Source organism: Doryrhamphus excisus, chromosome 6, assembly GCF_030265055.1.
Source record: "Doryrhamphus excisus isolate RoL2022-K1 chromosome 6, RoL_Dexc_1.0, whole genome shotgun sequence".
In the NCBI taxonomy this organism is placed as follows: Eukaryota; Metazoa; Chordata; class Actinopteri; order Syngnathiformes; family Syngnathidae; genus Doryrhamphus; species Doryrhamphus excisus.
Window position 1 is genome coordinate 9,628,196 of NC_080471.1, and position 27,833 is coordinate 9,656,028.

The 27,833-nt window shown below is 41.5% G+C and overlaps 3 protein-coding genes across 8 annotated transcripts in view; 1 reads left to right on the forward strand and 2 right to left on the reverse strand.

Annotated features, from left to right (window-relative positions):
* Positions 1 to 1,499, reverse strand: part of LOC131130787 (unconventional myosin-IXa-like) — an 87,894-nt gene extending 86,395 nt beyond the window's left edge. For all 6 annotated transcript variants that reach the window (XM_058074773.1, XM_058074772.1, XM_058074774.1 and 3 more), the window contains exon 1: positions 1,240 to 1,499. The gene's annotated coding sequence lies outside the window, so the exon portion shown is untranslated. The remainder of the gene's footprint in view (positions 1 to 1,239) is intronic.
* A 10,573-nt stretch (positions 1,500 to 12,072) lies between these two features.
* Positions 12,073 to 13,602, forward strand: mblac1 (metallo-beta-lactamase domain containing 1). The gene is made up of 2 exons (XM_058076070.1): positions 12,073 to 12,625; positions 12,949 to 13,602. The coding sequence occupies exons 1-2, from the start codon at positions 12,218 to 12,220 to the stop codon at positions 13,186 to 13,188; spliced, it is 648 nt and encodes a 215-aa protein (XP_057932053.1). The 5' UTR covers positions 12,073 to 12,217; the 3' UTR covers positions 13,189 to 13,602.
* On the reverse strand, positions 13,432 to 27,807 carry LOC131131388 (ornithine decarboxylase antizyme 2-like). Its single transcript, XM_058076071.1, is given in 6 exon segments — positions 13,432 to 14,429; positions 15,169 to 15,254; positions 15,735 to 15,907; positions 18,092 to 18,172; positions 18,174 to 18,240; positions 27,605 to 27,807. Coding segments are annotated over 6 exon segments (558 nt in total). The 5' UTR covers positions 27,625 to 27,807; the 3' UTR covers positions 13,432 to 14,298.
* Between the last annotated feature and the right edge of the window lie 26 nt (positions 27,808 to 27,833).

The window sequence follows — 27,833 nt, forward strand, 5'->3', positions numbered from 1 at the left end:
AGCATTATTAGAGCCCTGTAGACATGACAAAACACGACTATAGTCACATTTATACTTTGTTTATTTACAACATATTGCGCAACTGCAGGGTCTTGAGACACATGCTAACTCGCAAACTAGAGAGCTAGCGACCTAAACGGTAGCCTTCAAGTTATTTCCTTTAAACTTAAATAGCCAAAAACTTACCACTTCCACACGGATAGGGAGGATAACTATTAACAGTTATTTAACCTTTAACATGAACATTAATCAAACGTAATAATTTTTTCTGGGTACATGATACCATACAGCATCCATATCAAACTTGCGCGAGCTGCACTAACATTAAACTTTCATATCAAGGCGGGGGGCTCAAACTAGTGTCCTGCGGGCCACGTGTTTGAGACCCCTGCTCTACAGATGACAAGGTTAACAAACAAGTGTTCAAATTTTTAAAAAGTCACAATCTCGATTCACACTTGCATCGCTCACTCGCATCTAATTTCCAAATGACTACATTTTTTTTTTACTTAATATGCTGCATCATAAACAAACACTGCCATTTTCCACACTTCCTCCTCTCCTTCCCGTCCCTCAGTGAGCCTCGCCAGCCAGTCGGTAGAGTGAACTCTCCCTGGCTAGCGAGGAACAATCGCATTCATGAATTGACTTTCCCTTTGACTTGACTTGACATTGCTGCGCGTTAGCCCCTGTCGGCCACCGTACAAAAAGGAACACTACAACCATCATGAAGCAGAAAGGCCTAGTGCTCCTCAAGAAAACGACTCACAATAAATACCCGATACATTTTGACCCATGTCCGTCAGTACAGGAAAGCTAACTTACTATTGGAGAGCTAACCCTCACAATGAAACATGTCTTTTTTTCCATGATACTATAACTGTTGACTCACACTGCTCTGAGCCATCATAGAGTGCAGCATCACTAGCATCACTAGCAATGAGCATCAAGCATCCATAAAAAGAACACGACTACACAATGCTCACTAACATCTGCAAAGGCACATTTAGGCGTTATGTAAGAGAACAGAGTGACATTCATACGACAGGGAGGCGGGGGGTTGGGGTGGGGGGGTTCCTTCTGGAGCCTCAGGGTGCCTGCAAGGCTGCTGGCAGCTATCTAGACCATTCCATGTCATTGGTTCTTACACAGGATTGTGAAGGACAACATCAGGCTGACCTTCATGACAGCGTGTAGTGTGGCGTCGTCACGTCCGAAAAGAACACGAAGTCGTCTTACCTTCTCCAACCGAGCCGCCTCCAGTCCGCGGCTGCCCTCCGACGAGGAAGAGCGGCCAGAGCCAACAAGTCAGTCCGAGACCAGCGTCGCGCGTCCGGACACGAGATCCACAATCAACCGCCCCAACGTCCCGATCATGTGTGTGTAGCGTTCCCTCTCCTGGGGGGGGAGACCGCTTCTGTCTGCAGTCCTGTCGTCACGTCACGTCGTTTCGTATCACGTCACGTCACGTCGGCCTCCTCTCTACGCCGCGGAGCAGCTTCCTCTTGCGTGCCCGCGCTGCGCGTCCACGCCAAGCAGGATGGGATGCAGTGGGAAAAAAGTGGGAGGGGCGGAGGGGTACAAATGTACCACAATAACTAATAATAACTGATGCATTCATTACTACTCAGACTGGCACATTATCAACAGAACAATTAATAATTCATAATGACAACGAATGCAATAAATACTGTAAGAAACATGAAAGTGACTTGATGACATCTTGTAGGCGGGGCCAACATGGTGGCTTGCCTAAAGCTGTAGCTATGTAGATTATCTATAGATATTTTATATATTTTTAAGACGGATATACAGTGAAGAAAATAAGTATTTGAACACCCTGCTATTTTGCTATTTCTCCCACTTAGAAATCATGGAGGGGTCTGAAATTTTCATCGTAGGTGCATGTCCACTGTGAGAGAGATAAACTAAAAAGAAAAATCCAGAAATCACAATGCATGATTTTTTAACAATTTATTTGTGTGATACAGCTGCAAATAAGTATTTGAACACCTGTGTATCATCTAGAATTCTGACCCTGAAAGACCTGTTAGTCTGCCCATTAGAAGTCCACCTGCACTCCATGTATCATCCTGAATCAGATGCACCTGTTTGAGGTCGTTAGCTGCATAAAGACACCTGTCCACCCCATACAATCAGTAAGACTTTAACTTGTAACATGGCGAAGACCAAAGAGCTGTCCAAAGACACCAGAGACAAAATTGTACACCTCCACAAGGCTGGAAAGGGCTACGGAGCAATTACCAAGCAGCTTGGTGAAAAAAGGTCCACTGTTGGAGCTATCATTAGAAAATGGAAGAAGCTAAACATGACGGTCAATCTCAATCGGAGTGGAGCCCCATGCAAGATATCACCTCGTGGGGTCTCAATGATTCTAAGAAAGGTGAGGAATCAGCCCAGAACTACACGACAGGACTTGGTCAATGACCTGAAAAGAGCTGGGACCACCGTTTCCAAGGTTACTGTAGGTAATACACTAAGACGTCATGATGTGAAATCATGCATGGCACGAAAGGTTCCCCTGCTTAAACCAGCACATGTCAAGGCCCGTCTTAAGTTTGCATATGACCATTTGGATGATACAGAGGAGTCATGGGAGAAAGTTTTATGGTCAGATGAGACCAAAATAGAACTTTTTGGTCATAATTCCAATAAGCGTGTTTGGAGGAAGAAGAATGAAGAGTACAATCCGAAGAACACCATCCCTACTGTGAAGCATGGGGGTGGTAGCATCATGCTTTGGGGGTGTTTTTCTGCACATGGGACAGGACGAGTGCACTGCATTAAAGAGAGGATGACTGGGGCCGTGTATTGTGAGATTTTGGGGAACAACCTCCTTCCCTCTGTCAGAGCATTGAAGATGGGTCGTGGCTGGGTCTTCCAACACGACAACGACCCGAAGCACACAGCCAGGAAAACCAAGGAGTGGCTCCGTAAGAAGCATATCAAGGTTCTAGCATGGCCCAGCCAGTCTCCAGACCTGAACCCAATCGAAAATCTTTGGAGGGAGCTCAAACTCCGTGTTTCTCAGCGACAGCCCAGAAACCTGACTGATCTAGAGAAGATCTGTGTGGAGGAGTGGGCCAAGATCCCTCCTGCAGTGTGTGCAAACCTGGTGAAAAACTACAGGAAACGTTTGACCTCTGTAATAGCAAACAAAGGCTACTGTACCAAATATTAACATTCATTTTCTCAGGTGTTCAAATACTTATTTGCAGCTGTATCACACAAATAAATTGTTAAAAAATCATGCATTGTGATTTCTGGATTTTTCTTTTTAGTTTATCTCTCTCACAGTGGACATGCACCTACGATGAAAATTTCAGACCCCTCCATGATTTCTAAGTGGGAGAAATAGCAAAATAGCAGGGTGTTCAAATACTTATTTTCTTCACTGTATGTCTTATTATGTATTATTAGTATCAACGCAACATTTTCTTTTGACCATTTTTTCTGTGGGTTTTCCCCCACATTTTTGCCGCAAATGGCTCCCGGGCTGCACTTTCGACACCCCTGGTCTTATAAAACAGGATATGCTTAAAAAAACAAATACTGCACATAACTGCGACAACTAAATGTTATCAGTAAAATAAACAAAGAGTAACGAAGTGTCCTGGCTGGTCCACCTGTATTGTCTTGATCTGCAACTGTTACATATTGTTGCTTTGCTGCTCTCATTTAGATGACATTTCTTGTCAGAATGCATATCTTTGATTGGCACACACACACACACACACACAAACCTCACCTGTTTTTCACAGGATCACTTTCCAGCTTGCATGGTGACATATTTACCAGCCAGACATTTTGAAAAGGAAATCCTCCCGTCGGTCTAGAAAGGCTGGGTGTCATGCAGTGGTGGGGGGTGAAGGGGTGAAGGGGTGGGGTCAAGGCCATGCCACAGAATACAGTGACTGTGTGCATAGGAGACTACACAGGAGAAGAGGTGCATAAGAATGCTCTAGGTGGATTGAAAAGTGAGCCACATAATCACGAAGAAAAAAGCACAAAGGGGACCTTTTTCTTCATCAGCTGTCAACAAGTTTGTTTAATATTGAAGCAATATTTCATATTTAAGATATTAGCACAATGACAGACATTTGGTCAATTCATTTTTATGCAAATTGTTTCAATTAACGTATTAGTTTCCTAAAAAAGTTTCTACGATATGGTCTGCGAGTTCGATTCCACCCTGTGGAGTTTGCGTGTACTCCGGTTTCCTCCCACATTCCATCCCATATGTGCCCTGTGATTGGCTGGCGACCAGTCCAGGGTGTACCCCGCCTCTCGCCCGAAGACAGCTGGGATAGGCTCCAGCGAGGATAAGTGGTAGAAAATGAATGAATGGACTGCTATAGTTCTCTTCAAATGTCAGTTACATCCAATTAAGCAGCCTGTCTTCATCACCACATACTGTAGGTAAGACAATGCTGACCCCGTGTGGTAAGAACATGTATTACAATACTACAAACTCGCTCTCGTGTCGAGCGAGGAATGGGAGTGAGCCAAAAAAATGGAATGAGCAGTGGACTGAAATAGGCTGTTCATCAGCTGATTAAAAGTTTAAGTACACACGCCCTAATATACTTGGGAAACAGTCAGAACGTGAGTACATTAACTTTTATTCACTTACAGCGCCTCCTTGACACATCCAATATGGCGGCAACATTGACGTATTACAGCAGGAGACAAAACCACTCTTTTTTTTAAATATATATTTTATTACAATCTTCAATTACAGAATTACAGCAACATGAAAGTACAATTCTACAGAACAATATCAACATAAATGAAAAAATAAATAACAAAGAAGGGAATGTGCGAGGGATATTACTTGAAAATAAGAACAACAAAATAAAAACAATAGAAAACATGTCACTTAAGCCTGTTCTTCATATGAATTGTTTTTAAAACGTTCTCCAATATTTGAAAGGTTTTCACTGCTTTTCTGTTTTTGAATATCAGCTTCAGTGATTCATATAATATTTTCAGTTCAGAAGAAAACCGGTGAATTAATTACGTCACCAGGTCAGCTTACTTCCATCTGCGCTCTATTAATCGTCTACGCCCCTCCCTCACTCCCCACACCACCGCCATCCACGTCTATAGCCCTGTCACTTCCCGCATCGACTACTGTAACGCTCTCCTCTTCGGCCTCCCTAAAAAATCCCTCCATAAACTACAACTGGTTCAGAACTCTGCTGCCCGGATCATCACCAGAACCCTCATTCCACCACATCACCCCCATCCTGCAGCAACTCCACTGGCTCCCCGTGACTCAAAGAATCACCAACAAAATCCTTCTGTTCACCTACAAGTCTATCCATAACCTTGCCCCCCCTTACCTATCTGACCTCATCCACATTCTCAAGCCATCCCGTTCCCTCAGATCTTCCACGTCCCTCCATCTCACTGTTCCCTCTGCACGTCTTAGCACTATGGGGAGCAGAGCTTTCAGCCGCTCTGCTCCCCAGCTCTGGAACTCATTGCCACCAGACCTCCATAACTCTGCCACCCTTCCCATCTTCAAATCTAAACTCAAAACTCATCTGTTCAAACGTGCCTATTGTCTTTAACTGCTTCACATGGTCCCCCCTCCCCCTATTTATTGTATGTTCTTATTTATTGTATGTTCTCTTTTATCTTGTATTTTATATTGGTGTTTCTTATCTTCTGTACAGCGACCTTGGGTTTTTTTTTTTTGAATTTTTTTTGAAATAAAATGTATTATTATTATTAATATTTGGCTTGCATAACATGACTCTGGATTTGTGAAAATTGAATTTTTCTAATAAACAAAGACATTTCACAGCATTCTGCAGATCTTTACAAAGGTTGCATTGTACAAACAAGACCATTTCCATGTTGATGTCAATGAGTGTATTAAAATACATAAAAAGTAAAAAAGAAACTTCGGTCCAAAATGTTTGAGAAATGGGACATTCGTAGAACAAGTGCCTTATTGATTCCTCTTCTATTTTGCAAAATGAGCATTGTGACAAGACCCCCTCCATGAATTTGGCTCAACGTGAGTTGCAAGGGTAAAAATTGTGGATTGTTTTAATGTGAAGTTCTTTCACTTTGTTTGGAATAAAAAAACTGATTGTGTTCATTCCATATCTTTTCAAAGGGGATGTGAGGGAAGGAGTTCCTCCAAAATACAAGAGCTGTAGGAGGGCAACCTCTATCTAAACTAAGTGTGTTCCTTGTGCGTTTGTTATCACATTTACTGTCAAGAATGCTCCTTCCACCAATCATCAAACCTGGAGAAACTCCTTCCACCAGCCCACTCCGGAGAGATGATTCAAACAGTTGCAAAAGCTGGGCTGAGATTCCCTTAATCACTCGTTCATAATCAACAGGATCCATGTCGATATTATGTTTTTGAACAAACATGTTATTGTTTTATGATGTTCCATTTCTATCAAAGAAATCAGAGAAAAAAAATGATGTTTCTTTCCAGGCATTGTTTGTGGAACATGGACTTGTTTCTGTGCAAAATGTATTGGTTATTCCACATCATCCATTTGTGAGGAGAGAAGTTGTGTTTGAAGGCCAATTTCCATGAATCCAGTGCTTGCTTGTGAAAACTTAGGGATAACTTAACTTGGAACATTTAAAGTTACAAGTCAGCAGGAACTTGAGGCCACCACATTTTTCAAACAAAAGGTTGGGAAAAACAAACCAAGGACTTTTGTCACACATCAGACATTTTTTGACCCATTTGATTTTGAACATATGGTTGAGAGTTTCAAAGTCAATGGCATTGAATCCTCCTTCAGAATAATTTCTATTGTGTTCCTCTTAATATACTGTTTTATTTCTCCATAAGAATTTGAATAATGTAGTGTTGATGGCGGAGGATGTTTTTCTGTCAACATATAGTGATAGGGCAGGATAAACCATTCTAGAAATCCCATCAGCCTTGGAGTTAACAGTTGAATATAGATTTAGCCTTTTCCACTTTTGGAGAGAAGTTCTCAGTTAGCTGCTCACATGTAGATCCATGGATTGCAACCCCAAGGTACTGAAGAGAGTTTTTAACAGTAATTCCGCAGACCGATTGCTTGTCTGTCTCATGAATGAAAAGAATTTCACATTTCTTTCTATTGATGACTAAACCAGAAGCCTTGGAAAAAGCCTCCAAACCCTCCAAGGCTGATGGGATCTGCTAATCATTTCTTAGAAATATACACGTATCATCTGCTAGTTGACTAATTACTAATGAGTGCTCTACAATACTGATTCCTTGCACGTGAATACAGTTTACAATGTGTAGGTTCAACATCTCAGCTGCAATTAAAAACAAAAAAGGAGAAATTGGGCAACCTTGTCTTATACCTCTATCAAGTACAAATCTTTGGGAGGAACCTTCAGATAAAGCAACGCTACTATTAATACCTTTATATATAGTCTGGACCATTTTTTTTTAAAGCCACCTCCAAAGCCCAGGTGGCCCAGAGCTGTATACAGTGAAGAAAATAAGTATTTGAACACCCTGCTATTTTGCTATTTCTCCCACTTAGAAATCATGGAGGGGTCTGAAATTTTCATCGTAGGTGCATGTCCACTGTGAGAGAGATAAACTAAAAAGAAAAATCCAGAAATCACAATGCATGATTTTTTAACAATTTATTTGTGTGATACAGCTGCAAATAAGTATTTGAACACCTGAGAAAATGAATGTTAATATTTGGTACAGTAGCCTTTGTTTGCTATTACAGAGGTCAAACGTTTCCTGTAGTTTTTCACCAGGTTTGCACACACTGCAGGAGGGATCTTGGCCCACTCCTCCACACAGATCTTCTCTAGATCAGTCAGGTTTCTGGGCTGTCGCTGAGAAACACGGAGTTTGAGCTCCCTCCAAAGATTTTCGATTGGGTTCAGGTCTGGAGACTGGCTGGGCCATGCTAGAACCTTGATATGCTTCTTACGGAGCCACTCCTTGGTTTTCCTGGCTGTGTGCTTCGGGTCGTTGTCGTGTTGGAAGACCCAGCCACGACCCATCTTCAATGCTCTGACAGAGGGAAGGAGGTTGTTCCCCAAAATCTCACAATACACGGCCCCAGTCATCCTCTCTTTAATGCAGTGCACTCGTCCTGTCCCATGTGCAGAAAAACACCCCCAAAGCATGATGCTACCACCCCCATGCTTCACAGTAGGGATGGTGTTCTTCGGATTGTACTCTTCATTCTTCTTCCTCCAAACACGCTTATTGGAATTATGACCAAAAAGTTCTATTTTGGTCTCATCTGACCATAAAACTTTCTCCCATGACTCCTCTGTATCATCCAAATGGTCATATGCAAACTTAAGACGGGCCTTGACATGTGCTGGTTTAAGCAGGGGAACCTTTCGTGCCATGCATGATTTCACATCATGACGTCTTAGTGTATTACCTACAGTAACCTTGGAAACGGTGGTCCCAGCTCTTTTCAGGTCATTGACCAAGTCCTGTCGTGTAGTTCTGGGCTGATTCCTCACCTTTCTTAGAATCATTGAGACCCCACGAGGTGATATCTTGCATGGGGCTCCACTCCGATTGAGATTGACCGTCATGTTTAGCTTCTTCCATTTTCTAATGATAGCTCCAACAGTGGACCTTTTTTCACCAAGCTGCTTGGTAATTGCTCCGTAGCCCTTTCCAGCCTTGTGGAGGTGTACAATTTTGTCTCTGGTGTCTTTGGACAGCTCTTTGGTCTTCGCCATGTTACAAGTTAAAGTCTTACTGATTGTATGGGGTGGACAGGTGTCTTTATGCAGCTAACGACCTCAAACAGGTGCATCTGATTCAGGATGATACATGGAGTGCAGGTGGACTTCTAATGGGCAGACTAACAGGTCTTTCAGGGTCAGAATTCTAGATGATACACAGGTGTTCAAATACTTATTTGCAGCTGTATCACACAAATAAATTGTTAAAAAATCATGCATTGTGATTTCTGGATTTTTCTTTTTAGTTTATCTCTCTCACAGTGGACATGCACCTACGATGAAAATTTCAGACCCCTCCATGATTTCTAAGTGGGAGAAATAGCAAAATAGCAGGGTGTTCAAATACTTATTTTCTTCACTGTATATGAACTCATGTTCCACAGAGTCAAAGGCCTTTTAAAAATCTAAAAACAGAATGAGTGCTCCATCATCAACAAGATGTGAATAATCTATCATATACAGCACATATCCAGTGCAGGGGGATTACTATATTAGTAATCCAATTGTCATTTATACATATTTATAAACAAAATGCAATACAGGTTGTTATGTTACTTTCCAAAGGTGTCCGATAAGACCAGAAAAAGTTTCTGATTTGTCAGTAGTTGAATGACTAGCTACATTAATTATAATGTATTTATAAGCTAGGGTGAACAGGTAGTGTCAAATTGTATTCGTAGGAATCCAAATGGATTTGTAGCAGGTTGCCACAAATAGATGAATGTATGAGAAACATGAAAGCTCATGTTTTGATGGCTTTCGTAGGGTTTTCCACCGCAGGAACCATTTCAGTAACTTCTCCAATTCCCTGAGATGTTGAAAAATCCTACTGCATTTCCACCGAAATCACACAGACAAAACCTTTCTCTGGCATTTTGGGAAAGTTCTGTGAATTGACGAGGATCCGTTCCCAGAAGCCCAGGAACATTTGTGGGGCAATACTCAAGGTCCAATCATCTTGCTGTTTTTTTTTTTTACTTACTTGCACTTTTTTCAAATATAAATGTGATCTAATTTTGTACTGTGTGACAAAGTGAATGAGTTAGAACTCATCACTTGTCCCTTGTGTTGTTGTATTCAGGATGTCATTGTTTGTGGAGTTATGTCATTGATAATAGCGCTGCGTTAATCCAGGCTAAATTGGGATTCGAACAGGCGTATAGAGTTGGTCTTACCTGTGGATACTTACCAGGGGAGTCATCTGCAGGAATGTTTGGGGAGGAGCCGCCATGAGTCTCTGGGTTTGATAGGTTTGGTGATGTCATTAGTGACATCATCAGACCATACCATGTAGTGGGGATGGGGGGTTGTAAGGTTGGATGGGTATTTAATCTTGGGTTCGGGTAGGGAAATATGTGTATGGGTTAATGTTTTATGGAGTTTTATGCAGTTTCAGTGATGTGAGCGAATAGCTTTTTTTCTTCTTGTTGTTTTGGGAAGTCAAATCATTTTTTTCCAATTTTTTTTGTATTTTTAGTGTTTTCCATAAGTTTCTCTGCCAAGCTAAATACTAAATGTGCCTAGACTGGGCGAACTGCAAGTCTGCCTCCTGAATTGTTTTGGCCTTCGGACACCACATTACAACATACTGTATGTTTATTTACATGGTATAATTTTGAATACATACCACTCCTCATACTTCATCAACTTTTATCTTTGAGGTGCAATGGAAACACAAACCACACGGATGTATCGATCCAACACCAATACGACCCTGTTACTGAGAACATTAACACCTCTTGACAACAGCAACAGATTTGAGACCGAACTATGCTGTCGAGATTAATGAACTTAGCAACACAGTGCGATAGTGTACATACAGTTCTTAACACACAGCCCAAGGTGCCATTCAAGAATGTGCCACTAGAGGGAGCCGCTGCTCAATAGTTGTCTGTCTGAACAGTTTTAGTATGACTGCTGTGATTCAGGATGTTTCCATTTGTTGTTGTTGTCGTTTCCACAATGTGTTTCTACTGTACTATTTTGAAGAACAACTGCTCCTATATCAGAATACACAGGGCACCAAAATGTCAGACTTTTTGTACTTTAAAGCAGCATTAAAAGATTAGATTAGAGCTATGTGTGGCAGCTCCACAGTGAAGCAGCTGGTGTTGATGCATCCTGCACAGATTGTGTAACACGGTTACAACATCACATTTTGCTGTTTTATTTCAGCTCATTTAGATAGATATACGAGATTGATTTTTGTTAAGGAAATTGGCCGACATTGACTGGTCGATCATTTGAGAATCTATAGAAAAAAACATCATGATTTATGACGACAGTAAATCATAATTACATTTTCTATACAATTGATCATTTCTTATTGCTGATTCATGAAAAAAAAATATTTAACAACTTTCATTCACTAGGGTCACTGAGTTATGCTGGATAGGCTCCAGCATAACTCAGTGACCCTAGTGACTAAGAACATAAATAACGTACAGTAGTCATCAAAAGTTTAGAGACACTTAAACACTCCATGTTATTGACAAAGTGTGTGGGCCATTCCAAAGTGTCCATCCATGTGTCTCTGTTCGTGCATTTATCTTTATAAACGGAGATGGTGACTAATGGAAAAAACTACTTAGTTTTGAGCTGCTAACGTTTGCACATTTTGGCCTCTTTATGTAAAAAGTCTTCATGGGATTAAGGGCAGAGGAGGACGGCGACCCCTCGCCTCGCACACGTAGGGATTAGTGTAGCACCAACCGAAGACCTGATGGCTGGAAAACACAGAAAAAGATTGAGGCTCAGGACATTACATTAGGTAACCCCAATCTAACGGTAATACCATATAATATACATTCTGCGTTATCTTGTCCCATTCAATCGGATTGTCCAAATGTACTTAATGGCCGGTTAGCATACAATAAAAAGTAGCTGTTAAAATTACTATTTTTTTAAATAGCTTTCTCCCAATTCAGAGCCCCTCGTCTGTCGCCTGTAAAAATTAAAAGACAAAAAAATAATAACTTTGCCTCTATACTATATTTTACGTTCTTTTTTTCTCTCTTTGTCGGTCCGGGTCGGCTTCCCCATACGACGTCAGCGTAAACACGAGGTCACATGACATAACCCAGACGTGTGGGCAACGCTAAGGCTCCAGCCATAGGCCCACAACGCTAGTTGCTGGTCCTTCAGAGGCTGTAAACTCTGAATTTGGAAACGGCTAAGATGTCCAAATGGCTTCAAGCGGTCAATATCACGTCAGCGTAAACACGAGGTCACATGACATGTCGCCTGTAAAAATTAAAAGACAAAAAATAATAACTTTGCCTCTATACTATAATTTACGTTCTTCTTTTCCTCTTTGTCGGTCCGGGTCGGCTTCCCCATACACGTCAGCGTAAACACGAGGTCACATGACATAACCCGGAAGTGTGGGCAACGCTAAGGCTCCAGCCATAGGCCCACACCGCTAGTTGCTGGTCCTTCGGAGGCTGTAAACTCTGAATTTGGAAACGGCTAAGATGTCCAAATGGCTTCAAGCGGTCCATTCCAACTAAGTCCTCTATCTGAACTGGACTTTCCAGGTTGTCCATACTCGGTGTCTGTCCTCAAAGTAGGTTACTGTCACCCCCAACAGGACGGGACATTTAAAGCAGACGGAAGCATTACATTAATAACGGGACACAACGGTAACAACATCCTGGTGGACACAGGGGGGCCATGGGACAGAGACTTCCTCATCAAGGCGCTTAAAGAACGGGGTTTGGAGCCAGGAGACATCCGCTTGGTGGTGGGGACTCATGGACACTCAGACCACGTGGGCAACTTGAGTCTTTTCCCGTCGTCGCCTATGATAGTTGGACATGACATGAGCCAAGGGGACATTTATACACCCAACATGTTAGCGCAGGGCGGCGCGCACATCGTGGACGAGCACGTAAGAGCCATTTTCTTCTTCTACTGTGTAAATAATTGTGGTTTGCGTCCATACACACTCACTCTACTTTTACCAAGTGCTTTTCTAGTATGACTTATTAACTGTATTTACAAAAGGCAGCATTTATTTTAGTAATGGCATTGCTAATTTGTTAGACTATAATCTAAATCATCATCATCACTGACTTGTCATTAATTCAACTAATCATTGTTTTATCTCCAAATCTTACGACTTTATTTGCGTATTCTGCATCGTTTCTTGCGATTTTACAACTCAAGTTAGCGTATTTAGGTAATGTCCCAATGTTGCTTGTGTCGTTTCAGGTATGTGTAGTTCCCACTCCCGGCCACACGGGGCAGGACGTGAGTGTGCAGGTGACAGGGACGTCAGTGGGTACGGTGCTTGTTGCGGGGGACCTATTTGACAGCTGCTTTGACGAGGACAGTTGGCGGGAGTTGAGTGTCAACACCGAAATGCAGGAAGTGAGCCGCCAGAGGGCGCTGCGAACAGCTGATGTCATCATACCAGGACATGGCGTCCCATTTAAAGTCCTTAGGAATTAATAGTTTTTATATTATTTATTGACACCCTGTTTACATAGGAAGTTATTTGAGGAAATATGGTATGTAAACTTTGTAAAATTGCATATTACAACTATGTGACTATTTTTTTCCTGCAATATTAAAACTTGAGTTACAAGTTTTAAAATCTTTTTCCTGTATTAGGACTTTGTCTCCCTAAATTACCAATTTTAGAGTCGCTCATTGTTATGACTTCTTCCACATGTACAAAAAAATACATTCAAAAAATTGTCATACTCTTTATTTTTGTGTGCTCAGCTAGTAGTCTTTACTGTAGACAACAACTTCAGTTTTTCCATGTTTTTATTTTTATTTCTGTGATAATTATTTTCCCCTGCCCAGAGGGAGGCACATGTCCACAGTGTACAAGCGTGGATTGTCCTCAACCGGTGGCTAACACAATAAATACCTCACCTGTCACAAAAAAGACAAATATACTGTACACTAAACAATATTATAAGCTTCTACTGTGTAGTGAAGGCTCAATCACACCTGGAAGACATGTCGAAACTAAGAACACCCCCCCAAGCAAACATGGAGCTAAAAATAGCAGTGGACATTTTGGATGAAGATGGGGCTCCAACACCACCGACAAGCAGGGGTACACTGGGTTCTTTGGCGTTGTGATCAAAGTGTTCAATTACACATCTGCAGGACACCTCCTGCATGTTTCATCAAGTTGCATATATGGTCATACCCTGATGTGGTCTTTCTGGACACACAAACACACACACCACACATTCCTCCATAAGACTGAAGAGTAACAACTCTCCTGGTTAGGCACAAGAAGCCTCGTTACAGTGCAGGAATGACAAAAGTTTGTCATTTTGTTGTCGTTTTGTGATTCAGAGGCTTTGGTTTAGTGGACTGGACCGAGCTGATCCATGACTTCTGAGAGACATGTGCTGGAATGGACAACATAAAGTTTATCTTTTAAAATGGACATGGTAACATTTTATTGATAAAGGGAAGACATGGTCGCCTTGCAAAGGTCGTCAAGATATTGTCCAAGTTATTGTCCCACAGTCTCATCCGGGGGGAGTAGGGGCACTACCCAAAGCAAGAAGAGGTCGGCAGGGCGAGGTTTCGGGGTCACTCCTCGTCCGAGCTGCTGTTGTCCAGAGAGTAAACCATGAAGGCCAAGTCGGGCCGGGCTGGTACCGAGGGGTCGCCCGGTTTCACCATCTCAAAGCCCATGTAGTGGAACGTCTTGATGATGGACTCTGGTGGAGGTAAACAAACAGTAAGTGCTGGGTGTGTGATTCCAGCAAGCTAGTGGGGCAAAACTGATGCTGCCCCCAACAAGTGGTGAGCAACAGAATCCATCCATCCACATCATATGGTTTGGGAACATTTCTGTTGGACGATTCGTGTGTCGCGCTATCTAGCTAGTTGGTGGGTACTGTTGTGTTACTGTTAGTAGCAATAGCAGCAACTTATTTTTAAACTTAAATACAGCTAAAAGCTTTAATGTTTGTAATGTTTTAACAAGTGGTGAACGTTTTACACTTCCATGCTAGCTACGGTTAAAAAATGAATGCACTACATCCCTTTCGTTCATCATTAAAATATTTTAACAATAATATTAACCGTGGTGTTCAATTCCACCCTTGGCCATCTCTGTGTGGAGTTTGCATGTTCTCCCCGTGCATGCGTGGGTTTTCTCCGGGTACTCCCGTTTCCTCCCACATTCCAAAAACATGCTAGGTTAATTGGTGACTCCAAATTGTCCATAGGTATGAATGTGAGTGTGAATGGTTGTTTGTCTATATGTGCCCTGTGATTGGCTGGCGACCAGTCCAGGATGTACCCCGCCTCTCGCCCGAAGAGAGTTGGGATAGGCTCCAGCGACCATCGTGAGGATAAGCGGTAGAAAGTGAGTGAATGAATTAATTAACCGTGGTTAACTTCTTTATACACTTACATGACAGCTACAGAGGTTGAGAAAGAAAGCGCACTTACGTCGATCCTCTCGGCCTTTGAGGAACCACAGGAAGACTAAGTTGACCTTCAGCTGCTCCTCTGCAAATTCCAGCAGGGCAGTGAGCCTACAAGAGGACCGGGGGTGTCAGTGGGCGGGGATGTGCTCATAACACTTTTGTTATAGATCTTCTAGACTTACTGTACATACATACAAGACTGGAGGCCACTTTCCAAGATATGCTAAGCTGTAAAAATGCATTTCAACATTCCTTTGTGTGCTATCTTGTTCAACCCGTTCTCTTTTCAATGTGGTCCTAATCCCCCTCCATTTGTTTCATGTTTAATTTTTGAATTTTCCCGAGGGGACAATTAAACCTGACCAGCAGTAAGAACAAAGGTTCTTCATTCATTCAATTAGAGCTTAGATGAAAATAATAATAATCGACCCATTAATCGGTTACAAAAATGGCTGTTTCCGCCCTACTTGCTTTCAGAAAAAAAAAAGTAATGCCCGTCTTACAAATAATCATCAGCCTTTCTTTTCCCAGCCTGGCTATTGTCGCTTCATCATGCAGCAATATTGGAGTTGAGAAGCCAACATTTACCCCTCTTTGCTTCCCTCCACCAGCGGTCCAGCAGGAATCTCCAGGAAAAGGCTGTCCTCAGACAAAGCGCTGTTCCAGAAGGCCGAGCGGCGCTCGCTCAGCTGGTAGTGGAAGTGGAGGAGTGTGGGGTTCCCGTTCACCTCCGTGGTCTGTGTCACGGTCAACTTCTCATCCTGATGGAAACAGACTTAGTCAGGTGAGTCACCGCAGAGCTTTGAGTCTACTGACTGGGCAGTGACAGCGAGACAGGCTGCCATTGGGAGACTGGCTCCGGGTTGGAAGATACCCTCTCGGTACCGGCCATTTTTGATGATTTTGACACAGAGAATATTGTGTTCTTATATATTATATAGACATGAAATATACCAAAAGAAAGAATGGACTCATCTAAAAAAAGTTTCTAACTTTTCTCATCAGCAGAACACAGGTTTCACCAAAATATTAGTTCGCAACAAAAACTGGAAGAAAAAAAGGATTTTTGTGAAAAGATACATTTCTAGTGCAAGTGAAAAATGTGTACAAATAGACTTCCTGCTCAGTGCAAAGTAAGCTTGGAGTCTTTTGTATCATGATGAATGTTGGGTTACGAACAAACAAAGCAACTCATTTCCTGTTATTTTGACAAAACGTTCTCGCGTGACTAAAGGGGCTTTACAGCTCAACAAATTGCCGCGTTTGTCCTCCTTCAACCTGACGGCGTTTTCTTCAAGTGACTTTCCTATTTCACATCTGATGAAGCTGCAAAGCTTCACAAGGAGAACAATGACTTGCTTATCTGTCTGATCCCACTAACGCTAATCCCCGGGGACAGTCACATGTCCGCAGTATCACTCCATCGCTCCACAAGCGTTAGTTTAGACACAATCCCCTGCTGTATTATAACATTATTATTCGAGGTGGAACAATTCTTTCACTACATAGATGACTTATCCATACGCCTACGTGTGTGCCAGGGCAGGAAGGAGAAGAGCGGCTGACCGTCACAAATTTACACTTGCATTTCTTATGTATTTTTCTTTTGCATTGATAACATCATTATCAAAACGTATCATAAACCCACCACACCAAGGTAGTATCCTATTCAGTGTCTCTGTTAAGCATGTCATCAAGATGGCGTACCTATCCCGACCCACTCAGCGGCAAAAGGTGGTGGTGTGCGATACTGCTAGATTTGGTATCGATCCTACGATCGATCGTACCAAGTAAAAACAGGGCCAGTATCGCCGATATCCATACAGATACTCATAAGAATTAAGTTTGACGTATCATCAACCTAAATCTGATTGAATTATGAACTTTTTTTGTGATTTGCCGTTTGGATTATTAATCAGTTAAAATTCAGGAAAGAGTTGAAAAGTAAATGTTAAATATTTTCAGCACAATAAAAGGTTTTATTCGGAAAAATGGATGGATGGAGATACACAAAATCCCTTGAGAACACTGCACTTCCTTCTTAAACTAAGCCTCTAAAATGATCACTCCTCAACAAATATTCTAAAGCAGGGGTCTCAAACTCAATTTACTTGGGGGCCACTGGAGCTCGGGTCTGGGTGAGACTGGGCCGTATCAGGTTTTCAAAAAAAAAAATTTTTTAAAACTTCGCTTTGGTTCCAATTTTCTTACTTTTTATTTTTCTACACAAAATAAGATGGAAAGTAAATAAACAAATCAAGAATAAAGAAAATCAATCAATCAGTAATAAATAAATAAATATAATAATAAAACGGCAAATAATAAAAACTTAAGAAACCACATATAGTTGGTGGGTAGACAAATTATTTTTTTCAGATTAAAATGAACAAAGCATTATTAGAGCCGTGTAGACATGACAAAACACGACTATAGTCACATTTATACTCTTTGTATTTACAACATATTGTGCAACTGCAGGGTCTTGAGACACATGCTAACTCGCAAACTAGAGAGCTAGCGACCTAAACGGTAGCCTCAAAGTTATTTCCTTTAAACTTAAAAAGCCAAAAACTTACCACTTCCACACGGATAGGGAGGATAACTATTAACAGTTATTTAACCTTTAACATGAACATTAATCAAACGTAATAATTTTTTCTGGGTACATGATACCATACAGCATACATATCAAACTTGCGCGGGCCGCACTAACATTAAACTTTCAAGGCGGGGGCCTCAAACTAGTGTCCTGCGGGCCACATTTGGCCCCCGGGCCGCGTGTTTGAGACCCCTGTTCTAAATGAACCCTTGAATTGTACCGCCAAGCACGACTCGTGAACTGAATTGTCATTACATCGAATCATTACACCTAATCATTCGATAAAGCTGAGCAGCAAACTTGACTCGGGGTGAACTGAATCATATTTAAAAAATTGACGAGTCACCTTGTGTAGCAGCACGCCGAGAGAGTGATCCCTGACCGTCCCTCGCCCACCCGGGATCTTCAGCTGTGGGTGAGGGGCATCAGGAGCACCACAGAGGCCCTGGAGGCTGAGGGATGGAGCTGGGCAACCGTGACCCCGCCAGCCATGAACTGCAGAGACAAGGACAGACCACAAGGAGACATGGTTGAGTCTCAACTAAATAAATAGCATTGTTACAAGGCTGAAACTGGAAACATTGTTTCTGAATCTGAACAAATCAGAGATAGACCGGTGTCATGTCATGGGCAAACATGCCATTTATCATCTTTGATCTTTCAGCATGTCAATCCAGACTGACTCGTCAGTCAACTCATGACTTGCATTCTTCATGTAAAGTTAAAAATAAACCTTCTGTTCATTTTCTACACAAAGCAAAACCAATCCCAATTTGTACTGAACCCGAAACTCTGGTCTGGTCAGGCCAGTTAGGCTTTGCTTGACATAAATTCTTGCAGATTTCTGTACGTCAAGTTGAGTAGCATCAAACATCACATCTGTGGTTGGTGGCTATCTTGAGGAAGCTCCTGACATGTCAGACATGAAGCATCCCAAGCAAGCACATGATGGGCTAACACCTCTGCAAATAGCCCGCCAGGCTTTTGGGAGCACACGTCTTGAATTGCAGTCGCGTTAGCGACACAGGATGGCGGCGGCGTGTGGCGCAGTCTTACACGCTGTCATTGAGTCTGAGTTGGCCTGGCGGGTGAACAAGCCGCTGAAATATAAGCCATCCAACAGCTGGTTGACAGACTTGTTTGCTCTGGAATATTGGCATGTCTGGATCATCAGCACCGCATGAACATTTGCTTGTCCCGGATGACCTGGCAGGTCACCCCTGACGACGTGCGCTGCTGAGATACAAGCCAGGAGTGCCAGCGGTGGAAAACATAGGAGTGTCAACGTGTTTCCTCTGCCATGCAAAAGAGAGAGGCAACTATGGCCTGTGTTTTCACTACTTTTAGAAGCTGGCGTGTCCAACGTGCAGCTCGGGGGCCAAAAAGTATTTGTTGTGGCCCACACCAAAACATAACCAGAGGATTAGGACCACACAAGTTGAAATGTTGTCACACGACAGTGGAGCCCGTTTATGTCGACGCCTGTCGGACTGACATAAACGGTCTACGATATAACCAAACATTGCTCGCAAATTGACTTGTGAATTTGTTCAGAGGCATTCGAAATATTTTAACCTGCAGCAGTTCGTTTACATTGTTTTCCTCCATTTGTACATATTTGGATTCGGCTTCACGGTGGACAAGTGGTTAGCTCGCAGGCCACACAGCTAGGAGACCTGAGTTTGATTCCACCTGGACTGTGAGGTGTTTGAAATTCTCCCGTGTGTGTTTTCGCCGGGTACTCCGGTTTCCTCCCACATTCCAAAAACATGCTAGGTTAATTGGCGACTCCAAATTGTCCATAGGTATGAATGTGAGTGTGAATGGTTGTTTGTCTATATGTGCCCTGTGATTGGCTGGCCACCAGTCCACGGTGTACCCCGCCTCTTGCCCGATGACAGCTGGGATAGGTTCCAGCAACCCTAGTGAGGATAAGCGGTAGAAAATGAATAAAATTGTATTCTTGTGTTTCATGTGATATTTTGTGCTGTGATCTAACACAGCTGCTGTGCTAATTTCCTTGTATGTCACGAGTACAATGACAACACTTTCATACATGTGCTTATCTCTCTTCTGGTCAACTATCAAAAGAAAAAACAAATAGTTTTGTTAGTAGCTATGGTAGAATCCAGGTTAATATTGAAATGCTTTTATTTCAAAGCTTATTTTGCACTGAACAGGAAGTCACTGTGTGTATGTACATTGTAACCCGCTACTTAGTGATAGTGATGAAGTTAATACAACACAAACATCAACTAACACATTTTCCATAGGAATGACCACTTTTATGTCGCTGAAAGCGGTCTACTACATATGTTGACATCGGCTTAAACGGGCACTTTTTAATAACAACAAGTTCACCAGGACTTGATGACATGGTCAACTATGACAGGGCTGTCGACATAAGCAGGTTCCACTGTTTTTATTTCAATATATTTAACAGCTCAGAACAGGAGTGGGCAGCAGTCCACCCGGAATTATGTCTTATTTTATGTGTTTATGTGTTTTAGTGTCATATAATCTGTATGTGTTTGTGTCTTTTTTTAGTAGCACAACATCAGACCATATCTAATAACAAAACTGAATTTTACAGTTTTTTTTACTGATGACATGTAATATAACGTACATGAATGAAGGATGTGTGATATACAGTATGAACTATGAGTGATAAAACATTGACTCTTAAAGAGTCTGTCCTTTTTTTATTGCAGTGGGTAGATTAAGTTTGTTTTTGACTATTTGTCAACTTGTGTTTTTTTTTTGGCACCATGGGTGAGGTAGCTGTCTGGATCGCCGCATGTGAAAAACTTAACCACTTAAACCATCAAAAGCTTATCTCAGATTGATGGAGGACTTGTTGCCATCTTAAAAGTTTAAATGAAATACTTTGGAAGCTACTGGGGGGGCCAGATAGTCGCCCACCCCAGACTTAGCATATGGACTTCCATTGGATTACATCAGTGTACATCAGAGTGGCCCCTGCATTCTTAAATGTTACTGAATGCGCCCCTCACTGGAAAAAGTTTGGGCATCCTCAGTTCTGTCAGCATGTACCCGGTATAAAACACATTTTGTTTGTTTGTTTTTTATTTTAGAGGCGGTGCAAATGATTTCTTCTACACTCATTTGTCACCCAAACGTGCTGCGGTCAAACTGAAAAGCAAACAAAATTGGAAGTTTTGGTACAACTAAAAAAGTTCTCCAGTGCTTGGAGCAGGACTAGCTAGCATCACTGTTTGTGTTGACACAAAGTAGTTCCTTTTTAATTGATAAGACACTCCTTGGAATACAGTCTTTAAAGCGTAATCCTGGTGTTAATTGACTTGGTTCAAAAACAGTGTCTTCATATTATCAGACACTTGAGTGTGAATCGGGATCAACTCCACAACTTACCATCATGAGTTTCAGAATCGACCGTGTTCAACTTCAGAGCTTTACCCAGTGTGCAAGGATGGTTATTTAAAAAGGTGAGGGCCACCGGCATTAGTAACACACTTTGAGATCCTGCAGTGCAGTCAAGAAGACATGTACAGACCAGTCTGAAGTTTGACTAAATGACCCAGGGAGAATGTGATGTGGTTACATGGGACTAAAAAGGTTTATTCTTTGGCATCAACTCAAGAGAGAATTAGTGAATCCGAGTCCAACAACACCATCTCTACTGTCAAATATGGAGGTGGAAACATTCTACTGAGGTGTGTACACCTCCCTACCGACAAAAAACTTCAAAAGTGAATACCAGCATTCCATTTGCACTCTGATGTTTCTCTCGTGATGTACACAAAAAAATAGAAACAAACGACACGCAGTGTGATGAATGTTGAAAGAAGCCAACAAATCAGATAAGGGCGTTGAGGAGAGACGGGCAGGACACAGATGGAGGAAGCGATAAAGACGCTCGCCAACAGACCAAGAGCTACTGTACTTCTCATTTTTCCTCGCAAGAGCCTGAACCGGACAGACGTGCCAGCTTGTTTTGAAAGGCAACACTCTCGTCCTTTGACATTTAGACCCGCCCCGCGCCATGCTGCCAGTACACCCCCAACCCCAAACAGAAAAGGTGACCGGGTCATACTAAAAACAGAATATAGGTTAGTACACATGCAAGGTTTAGTTTTATGAAGATTGTGTGAGGTTGGCGCTCCAATGGTCCATTTCAGCTGGGAGGACAAAGGTCAAGCGTGAATATGACAGGGAACGCAGTCCTTCCTGGCGTCAGACAAGAAGTGAATCGGATGGATTGTTTAAAACATGGAGTTTGGAAGACAGCCAAGAGACACACACACAGATCTAAACAGGAAGGACCACTTCTGATACTCTAAGAAGACCAGAAAGAATTCGAACAGCTGAAGAACGTTGAACAAAAATCTAATCTACAACTTGGGTTGAAAGCAGCTTCTTAAAATGAACATAAACTCCTTAAATAGATCATTCTTCAACATTTTTCAGGATGTCCATATAACTCCACAAAAACCAGTAAGACTAATTTGGACAAACTTCCAACAGGTTATACAAAATATCAAAGACTGATCCTGACCAGGTTACCATGATCCAGAAGATGAAAAAAATAGGGGACGTTTGGAATTTATCATAGAACAACAACAAATGAAGCTGTAAACAACAAACTAAATTATATATACCTAAATTATATATAGCCAAGACACTGGAGTGTGGAAACTGATTTGTTGCATCTTCAAAAGCTATGGCGCTAGATACAGACGAAAACAGCCATTATGAAAAATGCGATTTTTGTAAAAAAAAAAAAAAAAAAAAAAAAAACTACTGAACTAATACTGGTATCATTATCAATTAATTTGCTAATGTTATGTTTGTATGGTCAAGGAATCTAAATATGTAGATAAAAAGGTCTGCTCCCTCAGAGTGCTTTTCTAGTTGGAGGTTAGAATTATGTCACAATAATACCTCATAAAAAGTAAAAAGCTAACACTTAACTCTGAACCCCCAACGTCACTTCCTGTCCGCCCACCAATCATCTCCCCGAGGCGACAGATTTATAGTACTGCTCGACCAATCATCGGACCCGCCGACTAAAAACTCTGTACACTTGTTGTATTGGAGAGAAGCAATGGGACGAATGTATGTCATGTGGAGAATAGTGTCTCTGTGTTAAAGTCACATGAAAAACTCGACAGCTCACGACTACTACAACAACGTAACGTTAAGAACGGTGTAAACAATCACTTGAAACAATATTGTTGGTAATATCAATGTGGAAAGAGTCTGTGACTGTGTGTGATTGGGAGAGCGAGTAAGTAATTAAATTGAGGTTATTTTGTTGCAGGAAAGTACACTAAGATGAAGGATGAAAACATTCAGGGAGCTATTACATCAGTTTTTATTTCAATTTACAAGAGTTGCTGCTGAGCTTGTTTACTTCCTGTACTTTGGTTGTGTTTGAAGAAAGATAAGTTATATATAAATGTTACTTTATTTATTATGAAAACATTTACGCTTTCTATTTAAGTTTTTTATTCAAATTCTAATTCGGTTATGGGCCTCTTTAACAACTAATAATCGGTATCGTGAAAATATTCAGTTTATAAATAAGGAATTGTACTATGCAGAAATTCACTCATGACAGTAGAAACTGGAACAAATTAGCCGTGATAAACAAGGGATCATATACACTTTGATCAACAGATCATCAGATTGGGCTTTCTAAGCATGTAGGATTGTGCCCAGGATTACGATTACAATGATTGATGAGTGAATGTTATATTGCTGCAGCCAAAAAACTCCAACACCAACCCCTGGCAGTTTGGCAGGGTGGATTTCACGACAGAAACATGAAAAGGTCACGTGCCACGAAACCCGAGAGACAAATGCGTGAAAACAAGTGGTCCTGAACCTTGACACCAAACCACGACTGCGACAAAACAACAACACCAGTTCAAACGTTGACTTTTTACCATTGGGCCAAGTTTTGCCAAGAATGACATAACAGACATTTGCAGTAGTCTTTCAGGAAGAAACATGCTGAAAATTAATGCTGTTATGCGAGCGCAGACCGCACACACTGGATCATCATGAGCCAACAGTGCGAGTAAACAAGCCTCAAAAGTAGAAGACACAACAGGACAGCAGACAAGCTTGTGAAAGCACATCTTCAGGCACATGATAGCCGCGCCCAAATTAACATGGCCGTTTATTATCAGGCTTGTCACCAGTGGGAAATGACAGCACAAGATGGAGCCTCGACAATGTTTACCGTACATTCATTAGTTTATTTATTAGTGGGGGTCCACCACTATTTCATTGTGAGTGCCACAGATTTACTGGACACACCCGGACTTGGTCATGCTATCCTAGGGCTGATCGGTATATCAATATATCTGTTAAGCACGATATCAAAAACAAGCTTATCGTTCATCTCGATATAGACTGGATTTGATGCGGAGGTCTCATGTTTCAAGATGGCGCCATGGAGTGCAAGCTGGTTACGATAGCTCTGTGTCTCCTGCAGCATTTTTAGCGTTTAATAGTCCTTTATTTATTACTTCCTTAATGTGTTTAAGCAAGTGTGCAGCTATAGATGTTCATCTTATTACGTTTGTACCTTGCCGCTTGCGCCATTGTTGACACTCGGGAGCAGCTATTAGAAGCTGTTAGCATCCCTTCGCGGCGTCCAATCAATGGGATATCATTGCGGAAATATGGCGGTGGAGAGGCTGCACAGTGGGAGTGAACGACGAAAAAGACGGTATAAAGGTCTTCAAAGATGGCAACCTACATTGCTTGCAAGGTTTGTTTCTTTCTTTCAGCTTTTTCCTGATTACGGAGTCACCACAGCGGATTTTTTTTGATCCGCATACTGATTGTTGGCTTGAGCCCTTTACATTGCGTGTGACCTTCCTGACGAATAGCGATGATGCTTACTAGTGGAGATTCAAACCCGAGGTGCATCAATGTCAATAAACAAGGACAAGGACTTGTTAATTTAAGACAGAGAAGCCATGCTAAGCTTGCCTGAATGTAAAGCAGCCAACACAAAAGAATAAGTGTTTAGTACTAAGCACTGAAAATCAGTCCCTATTTTGAATTGATTTAACTGATTAATGCACACTCCCTAGCATGTACACTTCAAAGTCCACCACTAAAGTTGATGAATCCACCTGCTGACTGTGTTGCATCCCAGAGTGGTCGATAATTCCGCACACACCAACGTCTAACCACCCAATACCTACACTCCTCATAAACACATTATTATGGGACTGCACATGCATCATGGCCAATTATGCAAACGATGCATTTGGCAAATGCCATACATTGTAAAGTGTAAAGTATGCACGTATGCGACTTGCGACACAGCTATCAGTTGATTTTTCAGCATGCCGCTCCTGTGTGCCTGCACGGACATGAGCTCAGGCGGTAAAAGAGGTTTTAATGTACCTGCGTCATGTGGAGGAGCTATTGCTATACAGTCAAATATGCTGCCCAATCCACTGCAAACTACAAACGCATGTGAGAAGCAATCAGATTACAGTTGGCTATTTAGTAGTAGTAATAGTAGCAGCAGTAGTAGAAGTAGTGTCAAAGTTTTCAGGAAAAAGAAGTAGCATTAAACAGAATTTGACCAGACAACATGCACGGGTTGAGCAAAACGTCAGCATACGTCATGAGACAAAGGATAAACTGTCCGTCCTCTGGGGAAACTCGCCAATCAACAGTGCAAGCATTTTGGCGTGCTGACGTTCAGCTAAAAGCAGCATTTCAAGCCAACAGACAGTGTGATATGTTCAAGCGTGTTTGCGCCTCGTAGATAATCGTTTGCCTGGAGCCAAAATGAGGCCTCACAAGAGTTGATGAACACTGGCACGCATTTAGACGTTTGGCTTGTGTGACGGAAAATCTTGCTGCCACTCAGAGCCGGAACCTTCCAGAAGCCACAGCAAGGGAGTGCTTTGGTTACAGTCAAGGAGATTAGATAATAAAGTCTCTGGTATTGTTCACATGCATATGTAGAAGTGGTTATGTAAGCGGGCCAGATGTAGGCCAGCTGATGCCTTTTTGCTGACATGGCCACTGCAACACTCTTACAGCCAATATAACCATCGAATGTCATGACAAAGCAACAGAGGGCTAAAACAAGCCTCTCACATCTCTGGAAGTGTACATCTTTACCATGCTGCATTATACTACATTAGATGTTTTTTTCTCCTTTTAAGGTCAATTTCTCTTGGAGATGAATAAAATAGGTTACTCACTATGCTCAGAAAGAACATTTAACACTATCAGTGCTGATATCAGGGAGCCATGATGTAACCACACTGACACAGAATAACCATCACCATGCCTCACAATATCAATACAAACTAATGCAATGTTGCTCACACTGCTGCTACCACAATACACGCAAACCTTGGTTTACAACATTTTGTGGTTACAAGAGACTCATTAAAGAATGAGAATGAGGAAAAATGCATGGTCGTGCGTAGCCACACTGAGGAAGGATATCACCGCCCTCGCTCTGCCTTGCCAACCTCCCGCCCTTCATCAAGTCTCCCTGAAGGCCATGCATCAAAGAAAAGGAAAGCCACCACCATGGAAGTGAACGCCGATATAGTAAAAATGCTCAGAAAGCGGTAATCAAAGCATAAGGATTGTATCCTTGAACATATTCAAGGATCCGCTCTTATAAAATACTGTGATAACTTGAAACTTTGTTTTATTGCGCTTTCCTGTAATTTAGTATTTACTTTTTAAATGACTGTACGTTATAAGTCCATGTATTCTGTGTACAGTGACTTAAGTGTTAATTCCGACTTTTTGTCACGACCCAGTTGTAATCCAAAGACCTCCTGTAAACACACTCGCAGGCCAAACATTAGACATGTGTTTACAAATAAAATTCACCCATAATAGCAACACTATGTTTAATATTACTGAGTTCATGCAGAGCAGCTTTTCAAGCACAACAACACACAGTTTCCATGAGTAAATAAATTCATGATAATTAGTGTTGTTGCTCAACTTTGGCCAACAGGGAGGAAAAACCCAGACAAACACCACAAAACTACAAAATGCTGCCAATTAAAAATGTGATAATGACATAACTGCTGCAGAATTAAAAGGGAGTGGTTCCAAACTTTTTACAGTCCCATATACCTTCAGACATTTAACCTAAAGCTATGCACCTTTTCATCTTAACTTGATATATTAAACATAATTAATTTTGCATTGATTCCGTGCCAAAAATGTGTATTTTGCATGGTCACATTTTGATAAGGTTTCACGTTAGCCCTGATAAATAGATAAGTAAACATTAGACATCTCTCAGAATATTGTAATATTTGTATTGTAATTCCGGTTCAAAATTTTGTATTTTGCATGTTTAATTTAAAACGAAAACGTTGGACATGAGCACTGATAAATAAATAAGTACCATGCTACATATGTTTTATTCCAGTCTTATGTTGGCATCCTTCACATTGATTGGCTTGATTTTGAGCATCACTTCTTTGTCCATTCATGATGGTTATGATTTAAATTTGCATATTAATTCAATACCAAATCGAAAGGGAATGTCTAACTATCATGATGAAACTATATCTGCTGTAGAAAAAAAAACATATAACCAACGATAGTCTGTTCTCTTTCAAAGTTGCCAGATAGGATGATGGTTTAAACACAGGAGTGAAAGAGACATAAACCGGAAGTACTGTGTCCAAATGTTTGCAAAGATTCAACATTTTTGACTGCGTTACTTTTTCAAAAGACATCATTCTTGTTGCGTATTTGGCGACATGACAAGTGACATGTAAAAGTAACTTTTTACTAGTAAAAGTGAGCGGTGATTAGCCAAAGAATGCTGAAGTTAGCATGAAAACATAACGCTTACCTTTCCTCTGTGTTCAACATGACAAGCCTTTTCACGTCCTTTCAAAATGTTTATTATTTTTAACAAAAAATGGGCTCAGAAAAGTTCACCATCCGGTGAATCGAGCTTGACCCTCGAAGCAGAGTCTGTAGTTTCTCTTGTGTTTTTAACAAGCTGTTAGTTACAGCGTATCATCGCTTTGCTGCAGCTGCTTTTCTGCTGAACCCAACAACAAACCGCACTATTTATA